Source organism: Sprattus sprattus (genome assembly GCF_963457725.1).
Source record: "Sprattus sprattus genome assembly, chromosome: 2".
NCBI classification, from domain to species: domain Eukaryota; kingdom Metazoa; phylum Chordata; class Actinopteri; order Clupeiformes; family Clupeidae; genus Sprattus; species Sprattus sprattus.
In genome coordinates, this window is record NC_137921.1 from 34743537 (window position 1) to 34766270 (window position 22734).

The 22734-nt window shown below is 46.3% G+C and overlaps 1 protein-coding gene across 1 annotated transcript in view; it reads right to left on the minus strand.

Moving 5' to 3' along the window:
• Positions 1-1321: 1321 nt before the first annotated feature.
• mast3b (microtubule associated serine/threonine kinase 3b) overlaps positions 1322-22734 on the minus strand; it is a gene marked incomplete at both ends in the record, with an annotated part of 61520 nt that continues 40107 nt past the window's right edge. Inside the window, 19 exons of the mRNA XM_080859827.1 lie at positions 1322-2310; positions 2697-2884; positions 4484-4620; positions 5264-5386; positions 5819-6045; positions 6778-6978; positions 7388-7509; positions 9180-9328; positions 9674-9786; positions 10372-10494; positions 10713-10814; positions 11972-12137; positions 14594-14726; positions 15050-15188; positions 15494-15702; positions 15952-16037; positions 16667-16734; positions 17081-17216; positions 17578-17679. Coding sequence (XP_080715953.1) covers positions 1322-2310; positions 2697-2884; positions 4484-4620; positions 5264-5386; positions 5819-6045; positions 6778-6978; positions 7388-7509; positions 9180-9328; positions 9674-9786; positions 10372-10494; positions 10713-10814; positions 11972-12137; positions 14594-14726; positions 15050-15188; positions 15494-15702; positions 15952-16037; positions 16667-16734; positions 17081-17216; positions 17578-17679 — 3513 coding nt within the window. The remainder of the gene's footprint in view (positions 2311-2696; positions 2885-4483; positions 4621-5263; positions 5387-5818; positions 6046-6777; positions 6979-7387; positions 7510-9179; positions 9329-9673; positions 9787-10371; positions 10495-10712; positions 10815-11971; positions 12138-14593; positions 14727-15049; positions 15189-15493; positions 15703-15951; positions 16038-16666; positions 16735-17080; positions 17217-17577; positions 17680-22734) is intronic.

A 22734-nucleotide genomic window follows, 5' to 3' on the forward strand; every position in this document is an offset into this window, starting at 1 on the left:
TCTCTCTCCTTTTCCCTTCCCCTCCTCCTCCAGTAGGACAGAACCTGCAGCATGGTGAGTTTCAGTCAGGACATTCTTGCCCACATGTAAACATTAACCCGTGGAAAACGGAGGAAGCTAAGACAAGCAGGTCGCTGAGAGGGTCAAGGGTCGAGGCCTCATGCTGGGCTGGACGGAGGAACCAGGGTCAGAGGTCAGAGGTCAGGGGTCAGGTTTGCATAACACACACGGGAACAGTAGTACTGGAAAAAGAAAGCATGGACCCCGTGACTCCCTTTAACAGTGACACCAGGGGGAGTGAGGCAGTCTGGACCTGCTGGACGGACTGGAACACAGTCTACAAGAGTGTGTGAGTGCGAGTGTGTGTGTGTGTGAGTCTGTGTGCGAGTGTGAGTGTGAGTGAAAGTGTGTGTGTGTTTTTCTCCAGGTCTCTATTTTAGTTGTTGGTTTGGTTTTTTAAAAGAAAAAGAACAATGAAGAAGTTGCAAGTCCATGGTAATCCTCAGGTGAGCTGTGATCAGCCAACAAGATGAAGTGAAGACACACAGACTGCAGTAGGGTGGGTCTCTGTGCAGTGTACAGACTGAACACACACACACACACTGCAGTAGCGTGGTTCTCTGTGTAGCTTTCTGACTGAAGAACAGAGATAAAATAAAATAAAATAAACACCATGCTTTCACCATGGGGTATGGCTTACAGAATCCCAACCAAACTAGCTTCCTGGCTGGTCCATTAATAAATAAAGCACACGCATGCAGCTGATTAGGTCTGAAGAACATCACATGATCTACACAGACATTAACGGTCGAGCCTGACCTATGCACCATCAAAACATGGCCTGAGACTCTTCGTCATCTTCTTCTTCCTCCTCAGCTACATTTCTATTAGTCTGACTGATCTGTTCTCAAACTCTGTTCAAGCTCATTTGTTGGTCCTAATTTAAAGTATCTTCTTATAACATTTTCAGACTCTGTCTGAAAACCATATATATTCCCAAATGAGTACAAATGATCAATTTTCTATCCTCGGAAGGAGCTTTAGACTTGGAAGAAGCTTTTTTTTTGGAGAGTAACAGCCAGTTCTGCCAGTGTACCTTCAAGTTTTTCCATTACATATTTACAAAATGTACACAAAACAACCCCTGAACAGAACGATCCAAAACTACAAAATGTACTTCGTTATGATGTGTTTGGCAACATGAGCTCAGTAAGTCAGTCCTTTATTGGCTATGTATAGCTGGCAGGTAGACAGCACTCCTGTGTCTTTGATATGAGATCCATCCGTGCCACTGCTCCTTTCTCTTCTTCCTCCCATCCCCTCATTTCTCCTTTGCCTTCCCTCTCCTGGGGCTGGGGGGCGTGACCTTTGACACCACCCACTGCACGTTGCCGAGGGCGACAGGCCCAGGCTGCAAAGCTGCCTCAGCAAAACTCCGAGCGGTAGTGTTGTGCTCGGAGTCCTGCAACTCCTCCTCCTCCTCATCATCATCAGAGCAGGGCACCCAGTCCTCCTGCTCCTCGCTCTCGGATCCCTGCACAGCGATCTGTGGCACCAGGGGGCACCTCCGCACCACCATCGCCCCCTCCTCCTCTCCGCCGGACTCCGAGCGGCCCACCAGCCAGGCAGCGCGGTGCTGCAGGGGGCTCGGTGCTGCCGCCGCCGCCGGTTTCTCATCCGGGTCGTCGAAGCTCACCTCCTGCACGGCCTCCTGCTTCTTGAAGGAGTCGCGGCGCTCCGACAGGTTGAGCTTGCGCATCACCACCAGCTGCTCCATGCTGCCCGCCGACGACCACAGCCTCTGGGTGGCGCTGTAGTTCAGCCCCAGGCTCAGACGGGCGGTGCCCCCTACTCCGCCTCCGTCGTGCTCCAGCTCGGCCAGGGCGTCGGCCTCAGTGTGGGGCACCTCCAGCGTGTGACGACGCGGGGCGAAGGACTTCCTGTCGTGGTGGTAGGCGCCAGGCAGGCGCTCGGCCGACTGCACGCGTTTGAGGAGAGGGGAGCGGGGGGGCTCTGCGCTGCGCGGACGCACCGCCTGCCGCACCAGCGTGGGCGGGGACAGCGTGCGGCCGTGGAAGGAGGAGTGCAGCGTCTTGGCGATGGTCGGCAGGGGCGACGGCGAGCGCTGCGGGGAGGTGCAGGCCAGTGGCGAGGGTGGGATGCTGCTGGTGGATTTGCGCCGGCCCGCTTTGGTGAAGCGCTGAGCGCTCAGCTTGGAGCCCAGGCCGTGCAGGGAGCTGGGCCGGATGTGGGCCGCAGGGGAGCTGGGGGAGCTGGAGCAGGGGGAGGTGCTCTGGGGGGAGACGGCGTCTGGGGTGGGGGGCGAGAGAGAGAGAGAGAGTTAGTTGATAGGATAGGAAAACAGGCTCGGTGGAGTCTGCAAGTTGCATGTTGTGTGTGTGTGTGTGTGTGTGTGTGTGTGTGTGTGTGTGTGTGTGTGTGTCAGGACTGTGTGGATGGCCCAGGAGAGAGGCTGTGTGTGTGTGTGTGTGTGTGTGTGTGTGTGTGTGTGTGTGTGTGTGTGTGTGTCAGGACTGTGTGGATGGCCCAGGAGAGAGGCTGTGTGTGTGTGTGTGTGTGTGTGTGTATTTCTCTCACCTGTGGTATGGTGGTCTGGAGCTGGACTCCTGCAGGGCGTGGCCGGCCCAGGAGAGAGGCTGTGTGTGTGTGTGTGTGTGTGTGTGTATTTCTCTCACCTGTGGTATGGTGGTCTGGAGCTGGACTCCTGCAGGGCGTGGCCGGCCCAGGAGAGAGGCTGTGTGTGGGGGAGCCCGGGAGGCTCTCGCTGGAGGACACGGAGTGCTGCAGCCCAGAGGAGAAGCTGCGACTGCCGTGCATAACACCACTACCCTGCTTCGACAGCTTCTTCAGGATGCTGCGACGCCTAAAGATACACACACACACACACACACACACACACACAATACAACTTAATACAGAAATTCAGGATTGTTCGATTCTCCTGTTGGTATTCACTCTTGTTTTGAGTTGTTTGTTGGATTGGATGATTGAACTCTTGATGAGTAACAGGGAACAAACAAGACATATTGGCAATTTTACACTTTATTAATTTAATACACCATCAGGGAGAGAATGGAATGGCCTGCCATGAGTCCAGACCTCAACCTAATTGAACACTTTAGGTATCAGCTCGGGCGTGCTGTACGTGTTAGTGACCAACACAACCACAATGGCTGATCTGCAACGACTCTTGGTTGAGGAATGGAATGCCATCCCACAGCAATGTGTGGCAGGTTGGTGACCAGCATGAGGAGGTGGTGCCAGGCTGTTGTGGCTGCATATGGATCTTCCACCCACTCCTGAGGGTGTATTAAATTAATAAAATGTAATATTAACAATATGTCTTGCTTGTTCCTTGTTATTGATCGAGAGTTCAATTATCCAATCCACCAAACAACTCAAAACAAGAGTGAATACCAACATAAGAATAAACTGCTTGGCATTTAGCAATTTTGGTCACTCAGCAATTTTTACTCAGCTCTGCTGCTCATCCCCTGCTCAAATGTGGCACCATTTAAAAGGGAAATAAACAGGCTTTCTAACAGTATAAGATTTATTGCCAAGAAGCATTGTTACAACAAAGAAATAATCTACCAAACACAAATGTCCTTACTTTTTGTGCTATGTTTATGTACCGCATATACACATATGCAAATACACAAATAGATGGTAAAAAGACTCACACACACACACACACACACACACACACACACACACACACACACACACACACACAGAAACATGCTCCCAGTAGACACACACACCCCCACACACACACACACACAGCTCAGACACAGAAACATGCTCTCAGTAGACACACACCCACACACTGTCCCTCAGGACACAAAACAAACAGGCAAACATTACACAAAACCTCACACTGTCACCGTCACTGTGCTATGGTATTATCGTCCAGCAGGGGGAGACACACACAACAGAAAGTCCCCTCTGCTTCACTTTCACTTGAGAAGGCCACATCACATCAACAGCTACAGAGTGTGGAGTAGGACTTCACAGAGAACCTGCTTCCTTTATTCTGCTCACTGAATATAACAGATTATAACCCAGATTATGAAACATGATAATCATGTAATTACACTACTGTATAATCAGTATGTTGATCAGGTGATTCATCATCATACTTCCACTACAATGTTCACCACTTGCATGTTGAATTTCCATACAGGAGATTTGCATGAGTAATATGTGACTAACACTCTAATCCTGTGAAGCCTCATCAGCTGTCATCACAAGAGAATGAGTGTGTGTAAGGAGGGTGTGTGCTCCCAATCCAGTGTGTTGCAGATGTGTTATGCTTGCTGCTGGCCTTAAACAAGGGTTGTTTCACACCGATCCACAAAAGCTTCATTAGTCATACACACATTCAGACGAGCTTGTCCACAGAAACACACGGGGGCAGAGACCCCCCCCCCCCCCCCCCCAACCCGACGGTGGTTCTCACCGGTCCTGGGTGTCCCTCTTCTTGCTCTTCTTGCTGCGACGGGCCATCTTGCCCTTGTAGCTGGCCTTACGGGCCGGGCCCCTCTTGATGGAGGTGTTCTCCAGGGCAGTGGTCTGTAGCGCAACCTTGTTGCCACTCTGTGCAGGTACAGACACACGAGGAACACAGATCAGATACGATCTAAACTACATGTGTTGACCATGATGTCACCAGAGTGAAACCAAACACAGCTAGATGTTCATCTCCTCTGTTTGTCAAAATCCATGAAAACATTTTCAGTCTCTAACTTGCAAACCAACAAAAATGACTGCTAAGCTCACCCCCACAGGCTGTGCAGCACTTGTGCCTAGCCTGCATACGCACTGCTGGAAATATCTGCATGCTGATATGGCCATATCTTAAAAGCCAATTATGGATATGAGCACTGCGCACGAACGCGCACACACACACACACACACACACAATGGTGGCAGTCCACTTCAGATGGCTATAGTGGGGACTTCCAAGTTATACACAAAGGAGATCAATTCTCTTTGCAATACAGGCAGTATAATGTGGCAAATAATTAAATTAATTTCTATTCTATTTATATGAGGAGGTTATAAATACAGACTAATGTCTAATGGATTATAACTGTTTCCAAGAGGTCTGGTTTGTATGCAGTACAGTCACAGTCACAGTCACAGTCACAGTCACAGTCACAGTCACAGTCAGTCACAGTCAGTCACAGTGCTACACACGCTACACACGCTACACCCTACACGCTGGTGTTCCTCCCACCTTGAGCAGTAACTCCATCATCTCCGTGTGCACGAGGCCCTGCACCGACTCCCCGTTCACGTGCGTGATGAGGTCACCGGCCCGTAGACCGGCCTCGTGTGCGGGGCTGCCGTCCTCCACACTCTACAACACACACCAGCGAGGGAGAGAGACAACACACACTTCTTTAGTTCAGACTGAGGAGCCACACATGGGGTTCTCTACAGGTTCAGTAACTGTAGAAGCACCCTGTCCTGCCAATTCTCTAAAGTGGCAATGCTAGGTTTATTTTCAAATATATGAACAACGTAAAGGCATAGTTTTGTAATAATAATAATAATAATAATAATAATAATTCATTTTATTAATTATTTTATGCTTAATTATCACATGTATGACAATTATTACAAATAATAAACAAATATTATAACAATATATAAAGCAATTATTAAATAAATAAATAACCAGATACATAAATAAATAGATAAATTAAATTTAAATAAGACAGACAGACAGACAGACAGACAGACAGACAGACAGACAGACAGTAATGTGGTGTGTTGTCTGTTTGCTGACCGAGACGACGTGGTGTACGGTGTAAACGTCAGAGTCTCCCATGTAGACGCGGATGGCGCGGAGGGTGAAGCCGTACTTCTTCCCTGAGGAGTGGATGAGGATGGGCGGCCGCAGGCAGCTGAGGCTGAGGGAGAGGTCGCGGCTCGGGGACGAGTCTCGGGACGACGGGTTGGACGAGAGGGAACGCGGGGAGATGGGGCTGGGCTGGAGGCCACCACACACATCGTCTAAGTGCAGAAAACACAAACACACAGATTAGCATAGATTTACACACGCGCATGCAAAACGCATACTCACAGAAGGACAAATATTCACACACCCATACACACACACCCATACACACACACACACACACACACACACACACACACACACACACACACACACAAACACACACGCCATACAAAAACAGTCACACACCCACTCAGACCAGACACACACACAACCACATGCATGCAAAACGCATACTCAATAAAAACCAAGCTTATTCACAGATGAACAAATATTTACACACCCATACACACACACTGACATGCAAAAACACACACAAACACAGCCATACAAAAATACACACACACACACACACACACACACACACACACACCCACACATACAAAAGCAGACACACAGCGCCCATATAAACACACACACACCCAGAACAAAAAGCCACTTACACCCACACCCATGCAAACACACACTGAAAAAAAAAAAGACACACGCACGTGCACCCATGCAAAAACCCCAACACAAAGGGAGGTTATCAAAGGGCAGCTTGAGCCTGAAGTTTAATCTGTTGGTCAGTAGTTTAAATGAATCTTATCAGCAGCGCTTTGATCCCTGCTTTATGATTCGTTTATCAGTGCTACTGGTAAGAGTTTGCGCGTGTGCGCGCGTGTGTGTGTGTGTGTGTGTGCGTGCGTGCGTGCGTGCGTGCGTGCGTGTATGTGTGTGTATCTCACCTGCAGTGATGATCAGAGAGAGTGCAGACACAGAGGCAGATTTGGGCACTTTGCCCCCAGATGGCATCCTCTGCTTATCTGGGGTCTCTAGCTGGTTGCCGTAGCGCCGTGAACTGCCCTGTTCCCTAGGAGACGAGTGTTTGGCTCCAGTGCTGTTGCTACGGATCCTGATGCGGTGGAGGTTGGATACCACCACTTCTGCTGGGAGAAAGAAAACAGGCGTAAACATTCAACTAGACAATGGCTGCAAGAGAGCTCACACACACACACACACACACACACACACACACACACACAGACACACACACACACAGACACACACACACACACACACACACACACACACACACACCCTTGTATGATATAATCAAGTGAATTACAATAACAATGGTGTGAGCAAGACTTGAGTACAACAAGGTGTTTTGTGTGTGTGCCCACACTATTGTCATTGGTAAACTTTCATTGTCGGTAGACAGAGCAAAGAACTTGTGAGGTGTGGAGTGTGTGTGTTTGTGTGTGCTCACCCTCATCATCGGTGGACAGGGCGAAGCGGGGCTTGGTCTCGAGGCTGTGTGTTTGTGTGTGTGTGTGTGTGTGTGTGTGTGCTCACCCTCATCATCGGTGGACAGGGCGAAGCGGGGCATGGTCTCCAGGCTGTGTGTGCTGCTGATGACCAGAGGACTGGCGCTGCGCTCAGACTGGGAGGAGCTGGACGAGGCACGCACACGCAAACTAGCACCACAGAGAGACACAGAGATGGGTAAGAGACATCTGGCACACACACACACACACACACACACACACACACACACACACACACACACACACACAGTGCAGATCAATGGACAGCCTTTGCTTTAAAGCAGGGTTTCCCAAATGTTTCAGTTTTTTTTTTTCCCATTGGTGGGCCGCGGAGCGAGTAACTGATTTTAAATTGATAACAATATTAATTAAGGGCGTCAAAGTTAACGCGTACATCTATGATATTATTGTGGCCGAGATTAATGTGATACAAATATTTTAATTCAGTTGACGCAACTTTGTTTACTTCCGGTGTGCGTTGACCACTGACAATAAACCGGCTTGTGCCTGCAGTCAGTTAGGCAGGAGTGACCGAGACAGTAGTGAAAGATGGAGAGCTGAGGGATTGTTTGGCGGAAAGTTTCTGTTTAAGAGGCCTAATGACGGAACAATCGACAAATCTAAAGTTGTATGTAGCATTTGTCAACCTGAATTTAGCTGTCACAGAAACAACTTGTTTTTAAGTTATCACCTTAATGCAAAAGCACCCGACAGAAAGCAACCCCAGGTTAGATGGTTGCCAACCCACACTCCACGACGTTTCTAGGAAAATAACTAGACCAGTCCGTAAAAGGTTATCAACGCTGTATCAGTTTGGGTTGGTGGTGACTGTCGGCTCTTCAACATAGGTGAAGACGGTGGGCTGACAGGTGTTCCGAATTGCTTCAGGGGATAATTGTTACGTTTTACCGTTGAGTGGCAGCATTGTGTTTTGCATATATTCCTTGCTTGACGGCGAGAACACGAAAAAAATACCATTAAACAACAGTGTCTAAAATACACGTTGTCTGAAGTGATTACTCGTAAATGTAAAGGATTCGATGGACGTAAGTAAAGTTGCATTAGTGCTGTTTTTGTGCGTTATCATTGGAGTGGTTATTCTTTTCTGTGGACAGCTACCAACTCAAACGTCTGCCCAGGAATGATTGTTGCTATTTATGTTGATTATAGATTGCAGCCACAGATTTAAATCATTATTTAAATTATTTTAATCATTATATTGACCTATTTGAACCTATTTGTTTGCATGTCTGAAGCATCACCTATTTTAATTAGGCTAGCTGAGTGGTCTTGTTTGCATGTTCCATCACTTGTTTTGAGTACATGCTATCTTTTGGGTCTTTTCTGGTTTGATTACCTTGCTTGTTTGCTGTGCACAAATAGGCCTAGGCCTACTGCAATTAAGTTCTCTGTGTGTATTTATGTTGTTTTCTGGTGCACAATACAATTTTGATGCAATATCTAGAGTTAGATTTTCTTTTATTTATTTATAGGCTTCCACCTGTGGCAGTTGCTGATGTTGCTTTTTCTCACACATAACAGTTGCTTATTAATTACAATGAATGGATGATAGATTCAATTAGCTTAATGGAATATAGATTTGATAAAATAAGCGGGGTGTCTGTTGGGCCCCGACCTGTTACAAATACAGGTAACAAATACAAAAAACAGTCACACACCCACTCAGACCAGACACACACACAACCACATGCATGCAAAACGCATACTCAATAAAAACCAAGCTTATTCACAGATGAACAAATATTTACACACCCATACACACACACACACACACACACACACACCTCTCGGAGACCGACCTGGCTCTTTGTGTGGTCAGCCTGCGGTCGTCCCCTCCCCCGTGCCGGTGGTACTCTGCTCTGGACTCCTCCTTGTCCTCGCTGGGGCTGCGCTCAGACGAGAAGCTCAGGTTACACGGGGTCGCCAGATGCTCCGAGCTGCTGTACACCTGCCAGAGGGGTACACATACACAAGAGCCTGAACATGTGGGTGTGTGTGTGTGTGTTGAAGTGTTGACATAGTACCATAGTGCTTACAGGGTTTTAAAAGCCTTGTGAACATGACATGTTGTCAGTTGGTGTGTACCTTGCTGAATAATGCCACAATGCTGATTGACTGTGTGTCAGTTGGTGTGTACCTTGCTGAATAATGCCACAATGCTGAATGACTGTGTGTCAGTTGGTGTGTACCTTGCTGAATAATGCCACAATGCTGAATGACTGTGTGTCAGTTGGTGTGTACCTTGCTGAATAATGCCACAATGCTGAAAGACTGTGTGTCAGTTAGTGTGTACCTTGCTGAAGCGGTTGGACCAGGACGAGAACTGACGGATTTCCAGTGAAGATTCTTCATCATTGGTCTCCTCATCGTCGTCTGAGCCCAGGTGGTGGTAGCGTTCTGTGCGAGCTGCAGAAGGGAACAGTAAAGAGTCACACGCACACCAGCCCGCCCGTACAGTCACACACACACCACCCCGCCTTAAGGTCACACACACACACACACACACCACCCCACGTTACGGTCTCACACACACACACACACCACCCAGCCTTACGGTCACACACACCACCCAGTCTTGCGGTCACACAGTACCACACCACCTCGCATTACGGTCACACACACACCACCCCGCCTTACAGTCACACACACACACACACACCACCCTGCCTACAATGGTGGGATGCAGCTCCTTCCGCTCAACCCTGAGTGTATGCTCATATCACAAACATGCTTGATGGGGATTCTCTGTCCTCTGAACTGGCACGTACTAGCAGTGTGTGTGATGTGTAGTTTTGGGGGATTTTCCACTGAAGTGCCTGGTGTTGGGTTTGTGTCCATTTATGTGTGTTGAGCCTGTGTGTAAATGATTTACTGTCGAAGTAGCTAGTGGTCAGTAAGTGTGTGTGTGTGTATGTGTGTGTGTGTGTGTGTGTGTGTGTGTGTGTGTGTGTGTGTGTGTGTGTGTGTGTGTGTGTGCCTGTGTGTACTTACTGTCAAAGTAGCTGGTGTCATCTTCAGACTCAAGCTGAGGAATAAACTCAGCCTTCTGCCTCAGCAGGCCGTTCCAGTCCAGGCCAGAGAAGAAGGGATGCTGCTTCACCTCAGCAGCGCCACCTATAGACAGGGAGGGAGGGGAGCAGACAGAGGGAAAGAGAGAGAGAGAGAGGAAAGGGGAAGGTGAAGAAATGGAGAGCGCAAGAGAAGGAAAGTCTTTCATTCTGATTACCACACGCATATCATGAAAGGTGTGTCTTCTTAGAAACCCCTAATGGGCTCTGTCTGATTGAAAATATAAATAAGTGAGTGTGTGTGTGTGTGTGTGTGTAACCTGCCTGTTCCCAGTCGCTCCAGCGGACTCTGTCTTAGGAGACGGGTGATGAGATCCTGTGCATCCACAGGCAGAGCGTCATCCTCATCCGGCCAGATGATCTCATCTACACACCCACAGACACACACACACATAATGTTAATCCAATTACTCAAACTGGGTTATGCAATGTCAGAAGCTTCAGATGTCAAGGCTCTGCTTTGAAGCACGCCAACAGCCTACCAGGACATCTTAAACATTCATGTATGTGTGTGTGTGTGTGTGTGTGTGTGTGTGTGTGTGTGTGTGTGTGTGTGTGAGTGAGTGAAAGGGAGAGGGAAAGAGAAAGAGTGTGTAAATGTGAGTTTGTGAGAGAGTTGTGAGAGATTAGTAAAATATATAGATACAGAGTGTATGTGTTATGAGTTTGTAAGCAGAGATGTGTTCACTGTTGCATAGTGTGTGTGTTGAGATGTGTTAGAAGTCTGTAATGACAAAATATATTTTACAGTCGATATGTCAAAACTGATCGATCAATGTGATGGATTGTCATTCCCATGATTATAATTGCAGTCTTTAAAAGAAAAAAAAAAGAAAATGTATCTGTCCGAAGGAACGACACCATCCACAGGTAATGCCGGCCCTTTCCGCTGGATGCCATCACATGTATACATAAATATAAAGATATATACATGTATACACTATATATCAGACCTGTGGGAAACACTGTGGTGATACTGTTATAATCTCAAATTAAAATATGTATGAGTGTTTATCTGGATGGCAGCTCTGCAGCAGCAGGGTAGGCCATCTCCAGCTGGGGTCAGGGAGGAGAGAAACTCAGAGACTGCCAGGCTGTTACATTTACCTCACTGCATGTCACACTCTCTCACACACACACACACACACACACACACACACACACGAAACGGTGATTGTATATACAAGAGAGAAAAGAGAGTGTGATTGTGCAAACACTCAAGAGAGGAGTGTGATTGTGTGTGTGTGTGTGTGTGTGTACACACGCGAGAGGAGAGTGGCTGCACACACACACTAGGATAGGTGTGTGAGTGCACTTCACAAAGCAGACAGGACTCCACATGAGCTGAGTGCAAATAGCCCTTATCAGATTATTCACACTGTTTTGTGTCTTACCGCTGAACACCTGTCAAAACAGCTCCTCAGGTGAGAGGAGTGTGATTGTACACACACACACACACACACACACACACACACACACACACACACACACACACAAACAGACAGACACATGAGAGGTCTTACCGCTGACCACCTGTCCAAACAGCTCCTCCGGCGTGTCTCCGAAGAACGGCACACACCCCACTAGAAACTCATACAGGATGATGCCCATGGCCCACCAGTCCACCGGCTTGCCGTAGCCCTGACGCAGAATCACCTCTGGGGCGATGTACTCAGGGGTGCCACAAACCTGACACACACACACACACACACACACACACATACACATACATACATATTATACAACATCTCACATTTAGTAGAAATGGTGAAGGGGCTACCATTAGCTTCAGCTAAAAGTTGGTCGTGCATTACATATGCAGTGTTATTTCCATCATTACGTTTACATACTTTAAGTAATTCTGTGTTGACATCTTATAACGACTGACTAAAGCCCCGCCAGACTGGAGATCACAGGTGAGTGACACACTAAAGCCACGCCCCCAGACTGGAGATCACAGGTGAGTGACACACTAAAGCCCCGCCCAGCAGACTGGAGATGACAGGTGAGTGACTAAAGCCCCACCCCCAGACTGGAAATCACAGGTGAGTGCATACTAAAGCCCCGCCCATCAGAATGGAGATCACAGGTGAGTTACACACTAAAGCTCCGCCCAGCAGACTGGAGATCACAGCTGAGTGACTAAAGCCATGCCCAGCACAGGTGAGTAACACACAAAAGCCCCGCCCCCAGACTGGAGATGACAGGTGAGTGACTGACTGACTGGAGATCCCAGGTGAGTGGCGTGCGGCAAGGCCTACCCAGGGGCGGAGATCCCGGGGGGACGGGGGGGGAAAAATAAATAAAAATAAAAAATAGTAATATTGTCAGGTCACCGGAGTCCGGATGCGAACCCGGGTCGCTGGCGTGGTAACCAATGCTTAACCCAGTGTGCTATTGATTCTACAGTATCGGGATTTAAACAAATAAAACAATAATAAATACGAGAATATGTCTACATTCATTGTTTCCATCAGGTCCGCTTCACCTGCTCTCTCTCTCACCTGCTCTCTCTCTCTCTGACAACCGGTCAGTCATTTCCCTACTTTCACTGGATAAAGGCATTTCCCATGAGGCTTTGCTCCGACCATCCTACATTCATTTATGAACAAAAAAACTAATTAAATCGCTGGCCAATTTATATTTTTGGTCATGAAAGTTATTTAAAGTCTGAATAAAAAGTATTAGATCAAGGTAGGAGGCTAAGCAAAAATCAGTAAGCTGGATTAATGAAAGTGAGTTTATCTCACCATAAGTGAGATGTTGTGAGACAACAAGTGCTATATTTTATATCAACAGACTTCTTGGAGATTATCACAGGAACTTGACCTGATTTTATTAGTTACTTTTAACTCAATGGACGGCTCATGGACTTCACACGGCTGCGCAGGGCACTAGAGAAGACGTTTATTTGCATGCAGCTGAATTCCTCCTTGAAGAGCCTTGGTATGCATTTGAACTTTCAACATTATTTGTCTATGAGTAGATGTTGTGTGTTAGGACATGTATTGCCGCTAGGGGTGCACGATTCAGAAAATGTCACGATTCGATACCGATTTTTAGGCTCACGATTCGATTCAAAATCGATTTTCGATTCAAAACGATTCTCTATTAAAAAAAAATTTATTCACAGTATGTAAATGTTAGTACTGTCAAACGATTAAAATATTTAATCGCGATTAATCGCATTTTTGTCATAGTTAACTCAAAATGAATCGTGATTAATCGCAAATGTATTAATCGCAAATTTTATTTTAATGCTCTTATCATGGAAAAGTGGATTGGCTTGCTTTATGCAATGTTTTATTTTATTGAAAAACAACATTGCCAAACAGGGCGGTACAAAATAAAATTATAAGGTGCACATTTCAGACTCTAGTGCAGTTAAACCATGGCTTAATATTTTCTTTTTTCCAAGTTTGCTGTGAACATAGAAGTCAGGCCTCTTATTTCAAAAACAATGAACCGTAACAGTTAGGTTACCAATAAAAGGTAAGCCTACTACTTCTGTGCTTTCAGCCAGCTGCCTGTTGACATTTTCAGACAACAGTGAAGCTCGCTTCTTTTGCACAACACAACTTTTAAAGGTAAACTTTCTATTCAGAAGCTTTTTATCAACCATTTTGCCGTATCGCGCTCACCATCACTCAAACCGCAACATTAGCCTGCTACACAGTTTGCGAAGCCAAAAAGAACGTTAATCTTAGGAAAAAAAAAAAATAATAATTATATTCAGAAGCTTTTTATCAACCATTTCACCGTATCGCGGTCACCATCACTCAAACCGTAACGTTAGCATAAAAGAAGCCAAAAAGAACGTTAATCTTAGAAAAAAAGATTTTTTTTTACTATAAATCGATTTTTGGAATTCTATGAATCGATTCTGAATCGGAAGCACTTGAATCGCGATTCGAATGTGAATCGATTTTTTTTGCACACCCTTAATTGCCGCTTAGAGAATTTAAAACTGACGTCGAATTTCTGTTTGTCACTGTTATTAGAGAATTCGGTATTTAGCAGCTAAGTTATGCTAGCTCTCGTGACAGCAATTTTTTTCATGTCCCCCCCCCCGGAATTACTCTCTGAAATGTTCCCATGTATTGTCCCCCCCTGCAATGAAATGGGATCTCCGCCCCTGGGCCTACCTGCTTGTCGATGAACTCGCGTGTGTCCTGCTCCATGTGGCCCTCGTACAGGTTGGTGGTCATGTTCATCAGGCCCACCTTGGACAGCCCGAAGTCAGTCAGCTTGATGTGGCCCATGGAGGTGATCAACAAGCTGGAGGAGTTCATAAGAGGAATGACACAATACACATCAATATGCGCGCACACACACACACACACACACAGGTCCTGCAATACACACTAATATGCACACATACACATAGGTCTTACGATATACACTAATATGCACACATACACATAGGTCTTACGATATACATTTATATGCACACACACATAGGTCTTTGTATGCTTATGCCAGTGCTACTCCCTGTCCTCTCTTGCACACACACACACACACACACACACACACACACACACACACACACACACACACACACACACACACACACACACACACACACACACACTCCTACTCACTTGTCTGGCTTGAGGTCTCGGTGGACGATGCCATAGTTGTGCAGGTATTCCAGAGCCAGCACTGTCTCTGCGAAGTACATGCGCGTCATGTCCACGGGCAGTGGCCCCATGTTCTTCAGCAGGTTGGCACAGTCGCCACCTGCAGGCAGCGCCCAGAGGGCACAGGTTCACAGGTCAGACGGAGGTCACAAGTGCTTCACTGGAATGACTATGCGTCATGACACAGCTAATGACACCCTTAAGCAATCAGATCTTTGCGTAAATATGACGTTATCAGATCCTCTTTTCTGTCTTGTATTCCCCTCCACATACTCCATGACCATAGAAAGGTGTCTGCAGGGTCTCAGATGAGTGAGTGTGTGTGTGTGTGTGTGTGTGTGTGTGTGTGTGTGTGTATGTGTTTGTCTGTGAGTGTGAGTATGAGTTTGTGTGTGTGTCTCTTACCCTCCACATACTCCATGACCATACACAGGTGTCTGCGTGTCTCGAAGGAGCAGAACATGCTGACGACGAAGGGGTTCTCAGCAAAGGTGAGGATGTCTCTCTCCACGAACACCTGTTGAATCTGGTTCCGTAGGATCAGGTTCTGGCGGTTGATCTTCTTCATGGCGAAGCGCTGCCGGGTCTCTTTGTGCCGCACCAGATACACCGCCCTAGAACAAGGAGGCACGGACGCACAACAGCTTAAAGGCCAATTCAGTAGCTATGGCGATATCCATTTCCATGTTTATGTTTTATGTTAATGAATAATGTTTGTTCATGTTTATTTTCCAGTCTATTTTTATGTTTATATAGACCCTACATGAGAGGGTTATTTAAGCGTCTCTTGACATATCTGGTAGTTTTGCTATTCGTCTTTGCTGTCTGAGTGCATGCCTCTGCGATGTGAAAAACAGCATTACCCATAAGCCCCGTTGCTGATGAGTTTGATGGTCTCAAAATCGCTCTCCAGCGGCTTCCTGCGAGTCGGTGTAAGCGGCGAGCGGTTCTGCTGTGGGAGGAGAGAGGGAGAGAGAGAGAGGGAGGGAGAGAAAGAGAGAGAGAGAAGGAGGGAGAGAAAGAGAGAGAGATACAGAGAGCGAGAGAGAGGGAAAGAAAGAAAGAAAGAAAGAAAGAGAGGTATAGAGAAGGAGGGAGAGAGAGAGAGAGAGAGACACACAGAGAGAGAGAGAGAGAGAGACACACAGAGAGAGAGAGAGAGACCCTGATTAGAATGTAAATCCCTTCCTGTTTTGCCTGTGGGGCTGAGTGGGAACAGACAGAGGCTCAGCGCGATGCGGCGCAGTGGGGCTGACGGTGCTTTAATGTGCCGCGTGTTTCTCCACTACTGCTCACCCACGCCCGCGATGGGCATCAGCCCTCACGTGTACATCTCATCTGCAGTGAGACCATGTCTCGGAAACGTCTCACATACACTTTAAAGAGCACGTGGAGAGATCTCAGATGTGATAGGACCTCAGATACAGCTCACATATGGTGGTGTGTGTCACAGTTTATGTCACAGTTTAACTAGCATGCTGAGGTCTGGTGAGGTACAGGTGAGATGGTGTCTCCACTTGTCTCAGATGGCGAGACCATGCCTCAGAAACGTCTCAGACGCAGTCAGGTATGTCTCACCTCTGGGGATTCCTGGGACTCCACGGTCAGTGATGGGCCGGAGTCGTACTGTTCCAACTGCACCATACCTGAAAAAGGTCAGAGCACACATTTACACACACATATACACCATGTCTACCAAAAGCCAGGGTACACAATTACACACACACACACACACACACACACACACACACACACACACGGCCTGCAAAGGCCAGAGCACAAATGTACAGAAATTCACACACACACACACACACGTGCACACGCACACATTTGCACATGACAGTCAGTCAGGGACACTGGACAGGGCTGGCCAGAGTGGGTGGGTTTTGAGGAGGTTGTGTGTGTACCATCCAGGGGGTCAGCCCGGTTCAGACACAGACACACAGACACACAGACACACAGACACACAGACACACAGACACACACACACACCATCCAGGGGGTCAGCTCGGTTCAGGCCCAGCTGGTTGATGATGTATCTGGGGATGTCGGTCTTGATGCCCTGGCCTTCTTTGGCGTGGCCCTCAGCGGCCTCCAGCAGATGGTAAAACTCCTCAGGGTCAAACTCCTGCCAATGCCAATCACGCCTCATTAGTGTCACTCAGACCTACCTCACAGAGACGTTGAGGTCTGACGGGCCTCACACACACACACACACACACACACACACACACACACACACCAGGAGTTGGCTTCCTAAGTGGACAAACATACGCACAGACAAACTTACTTTGACGTTTTTACACACACACACAGACGGTTACAATATAAATGTCATGACTTTGTTTAGATTGGAGTGGGGAGAAATGTCTGTCTAACTAAACATGAACACTCTCCTTTACAAGCATACACACACACACACACACACACATCCACATACACAAACAGTATAAATGTCACGATTGTGTGGGGAAACGTCTCAATCTTACCAGACACTCCAACAATCTGGCAGGCCGCGATATAATAATGAGCATCTTCCTCACCAGCTGACTAATGACAGTCACCTCCTCACTCTCAGAGCGCTCAAAGGCCTAGAGAAAGAGGGAGAGAGAGTGAGAGAGAGAGAGATGTAGAGAAAAGGAAGAGGAAAGACAGAGAGAGAGATGGAGAGAGAGAGAGGGACAGAGAGAAGGAAGGGGAAAGACAGAGAGAGAAAGAGAGGGGAGAGGAAAGGATGGGGAATGGGGGTAGGGAGAGAGAGAGGAAGAGAGAGAGGAAGAGAGAGAGAGAGAGAGAGAGACCAGCAGACAAAGGGAAATTATTTATTATTGAGCACAACTCCTCACTTGATAACATTGGATACATAAAACTGAGACGTGAGAGCCAAAATGGCCTGCCTGTGGACACAACAGCTCTGTTCTGATTTGTGATTTTAAAAAGGTGAAGCTGGGTCCTCTGCTGCCAGGCATGACTCACTCCATCAGTGCCACACAGCACACACCATGCCATTTTCAACTGCCCGCTTTCCACCACATGCCAGGGTGCCCTGAGCAGATTCTGCCGCTGTGCCAGTCTGACTAAACACTATGCCAAGGGACAGACAGACAGCCACATAAACACTTTTGGGACAGACAGCTACATAAACACTATTGGGACAGACAGCTACATAAACACTATGAGGACAGACAGCTACATAAACACTATGAGGACAGACAGCTACATAAACACTATGAGGACAGACAGCTACATAAACACTAGGGGTGTGCAAAAAAATCGATTCACAATCGTATCGCGATTCAAGTGCTCCCGATTCAGAATCGATTCATAGAATTCTAAAAATCGATTCATATTTATAAAATATATATATATATATTTTTTTTTTAAGATTAACGTTCTTTTTGGCTTCGCAAACTGTGTAGTAGGCTAACGTTACGGTTTGAGTGATGGTGAGCGCAATACGGCGAAATGGTTGATAAAAAGCTTCTGAATAGAAAGTTTACCTTTAAAATTTGTGTTGTGCAAAAGAAGCAAGCTTCACTGTTGTCTGAAAATGTCAACAGGCAGCTGGCTGAAAGCACAGAAGTAGTAGGCTTACCTTTTATTGTTAACCTTACTGTTACGGTTCATTGTTTTTGAAATAAGAGGCCTGACTTCTATGTTCACAGCAAACTTGAAAAAATATTAAGCCATGGTTTAACTGCACTATAGGCTGAGTCTGAAATGTGCACTTTATAATTTAATTTTGTACCGCCCTGTTTGGCAATGTTATTTTTCAATAAAATAAAACATTGGATAAAGCAAGCCAATCCACTTTTCCATGATAAGAGCATAAAAATAAAATTTGCGATGAATTAATTTGCGATTAATCGCGATTCATTTTGAGTTAACTATGACAAAAATGCGATTAATCGCGATTAAATATTTTAATCGTTTGACAGCACTAACATTTACATACTGTGAATCAATTTTTTTTTAATCGAGAATCTTTTTTGAATCAAAAATCGATTTTGAATCGAAAATCGATTTTGAATCGAATCGTGAGCCTAAAAATCGGTATCGAATCGAATCGTGACATTTTCTGAATCGTGCACCCCTAATAAACACTATTGAGACAGACAGCCACATAAACACTATGAGGACAGACAGCTACATAAACACTATGAAGACAGACAGCTACATAAACACGATGAGGACAGACAGCTACATAAACACTATGAGGACAGACAGCTACATAAACACTATTGGGACAGACAGCTACATAAACACTATGAGGACAGACAGCTACATAAACACGATGAGGACAGACAGCTACATAAACACTATTGGGACAGACAGCTACATAAACACTATGAGGACAGACAGCTACATAAACACTATGAGGACAGACAGCTACATAAACACGACGAGGACAGACAGCTACATAAACACTATTGAGACAGACAGCCACATAAACACTATGAGGACAGACAGCTACATAAACACTATTGAGACAGACAGCCACATAAACACTATGAGGACAGACAGCTACATAAACACGACGAGGACAGACAGCTACATAAACACTATTGGGACAGACAGCTACATAAACACTATGGCGACAGACATAAGCGCTATGCCAGGGGACAGACGGAGGTGGGGGGGGGGCATATTAGCTGCAGAACCCATCTGGTCAGAACACCATTGCTTGGATGGGGAGCTGCATTAAACAACTGCTGTTGTCGCCTTGGGTGGCACATTTGCTGTGAAACCCTTCTGACTTAAGGTGCCATTAAAGTACTCAAACTGTCGGGTCGGATAGTCGGGCGGGTGGCCGGATAGTACGTACTAGTAAGCACTTATGTCCCGTTATAGTGCTCCAACGGCTGTGGGTGCTGAAAACAATTCATTACCTCAACTGCAGGCGCAGTAGCGGTTTACTTCTCAAAGGAATGCAATTCCATGGCGTCTTTCTGTCGTTAGTTAGCATTGCCTCTACACCACAACTGTCACTTACCTACCGTTGTCACTGCTCAAATGCAGCAGGTAAATAAAATAAAATAATAATAATTCATTTTATTTGTAGTGCACTCTTCATTCCAGCAGAATCTCAGAGTGCTAAAAACAGCTCTCAGCAAAAGCACAGTTTAATACAATTAAAACTTGTAGCAGACACACAATTTTTTGACTTTATCTAATGTTATATATACACCTGAAAGGGCAAACTTATCTCTATCATGGTAGGTTTTTTTTTGTGGGAGAAACAGTAGCAATCACAACAAAATGATATGCTTATCTTACACTATAGAAACTATTAAAAAACGATTCAATTAAATGCATACATTCTTATTTTCTTCGGTATTTTCGTCAGATTTTCAATGATGATTTCTGGGTAATTTTTGTGTTGTTGTCCAATGTCAAATCTCTATCTGATCATGTGACGAGACCATATGATGTGTAGCCTAATGTTTACAAAGGGGCAACTGCTATCTGAATTATACAATAAATAAGTTGTGAAATGAAAGGAAAACACATCACAGGTAAAGTTGTATGAGTATTGATTGATTCACATCGATATGAATGGATGACATTCCTAACAAGTGGTTTTTAGTGGAGATATCGAAAAATGATCACAACATATTGAAAAATCCTGTGCTTACGTTGTATACGTGGACTTCAAGTTTACAAGAAAAAACAAATATCTTAAAAATGGTAAGACCCTTCTGTTGTGCCTCTTCTGGTACAGCATACAATGTGAGTTTTATTTGGGCATAGCAGATGCCTATCATGTGTAATGTGTAGGCTATTTCATTCCGTTCTTTCAATGTTACTAATTTAATTTCAATATGCTTATCTCCCTCTCGTGCGCGGTTGTACTTTTAACGGGGCTTGTTTGTGAGCCTCTGCATGTCGTAGTGGGCCAATCACGGCCAAGTAGTATCCGTCGCCATGAACGGGCCGACAGAAATTTTTGCGGGAACACGGAGAGCTGTCCGAGGGCTCTGGAGAGCACGGAGAGGGCGTTTCAGCTACCTGAGAAGGCATTCCAGCTACCTGAAGGCGTTCCTATGTGCCTAAAATCGTGCTGTACTGTGAAGTAAAATCCAGCCTTTAAGCAACACTACTTGTAGGCGGGGTGTCATAAGCAGTAGAACCGGTCAGACTGAAATCCCGCCTGGATCAGGGGCCCATTAGCTGCTAAGCCCATCTGATTAAAACACGGTTACTGATATGAGGAACTGCAGCGCGACCAGATAGAGACGCCTAAACAGACTTTGGGCGTGGCACGGTTTCACCTCCCCTCTCTTTAAGGCTCGCCGGCTCGGAGACGCCCAGCCGCAGTGAGCCTAACCTGAGAGCACCCCACTGATGACGGCGTCTCAGAAAACCGTCAGGAAACAAGAGCTGACACCAGGCAGCCAAAAGGCAAGGAAGCGCATTGGACAAGACAAGAGTGTAGCCAAGCCCACAGATAGCGTTAGCACTCGCCTGCCTGCACACATTGTGTATGTGTGTGTGTGTGTATGTGAGTGTGTGGGTGGGTGGGGGCTTCAGACAGGAACACCCTTAGGACTAAACTGTGCCTGAATCTTACACAAACACACACACACATCAAACACACAAACACACACACAAACAAACAGCAGAGAAGCTTACTCGAGCTAGCATTAGTCATGGCCAACCAAGCCGAAGACACAGAAGCACAGACCCATTTCCGTTCCACATGAAAATATATGCACTTGTATCTTACCCCCCTACAATACAGAGCATCATCTGGATACCATCTGACAGATCAGACAACACACAAACACCACACAAGTGCACACACGCACACAAAGCCCACACACACACACACGCACGCACGCAAAAACACACGCAGGCGCACACACTCCTCTGCTCCTCCTTGAGAGCCTGAGTCATAGCACAACAGTGGAAAGAACAGCCAGCTCTCCTAAAGATAAACTTCAGAGGGAGAAACAAAGTCCAACAGAGCACCAGGCCTGCGCTCAGCAGCAGATGGGTGGACTAGCAACACACACATATACACACACGCACACTACACACACACACACACACACACACACACACACACACGCACACAGACATGCCCCTTCACATACATACATCAACACACATGCATGCTCACACGCAAGATTCATATCGTGACATTCAAGATTCAAGATTCACACACACATACAAATACATCAACACACACACACTTGCTCCCTCGCACAAATGAACACACACATGCACAAACACACAATGCTATTGTTTCATTAACATAAACATGAAAATGGCTTGAAGAGTTTCTCTAAATTAACCGTTACAATAAAAAACAAGAAATCAGGGAACTAAAACTCAAACTTCGCTCGCAAAGCCCAGCAGCCTGTTGACATTTCCTGACTTGAGTGAGGTCCTGGTGCGTGTCATTTACTTTTACAAAACACGCAAACAGCCACATGTGGTGGCCTGACGTAACACCGTAGACAACTACAATACAGAAATACCGCCCACACCAAACACATACACACCTAAGACACACACACACAAACACAGATCACCAGAGGCAACTACACGATTTTCCTTCCAGCAAAGTCTGAATATCACGTGTGACTCACCCACTGCCGTGGTCCCCCTGACATCACACACACATACACCCCTCCAATCAA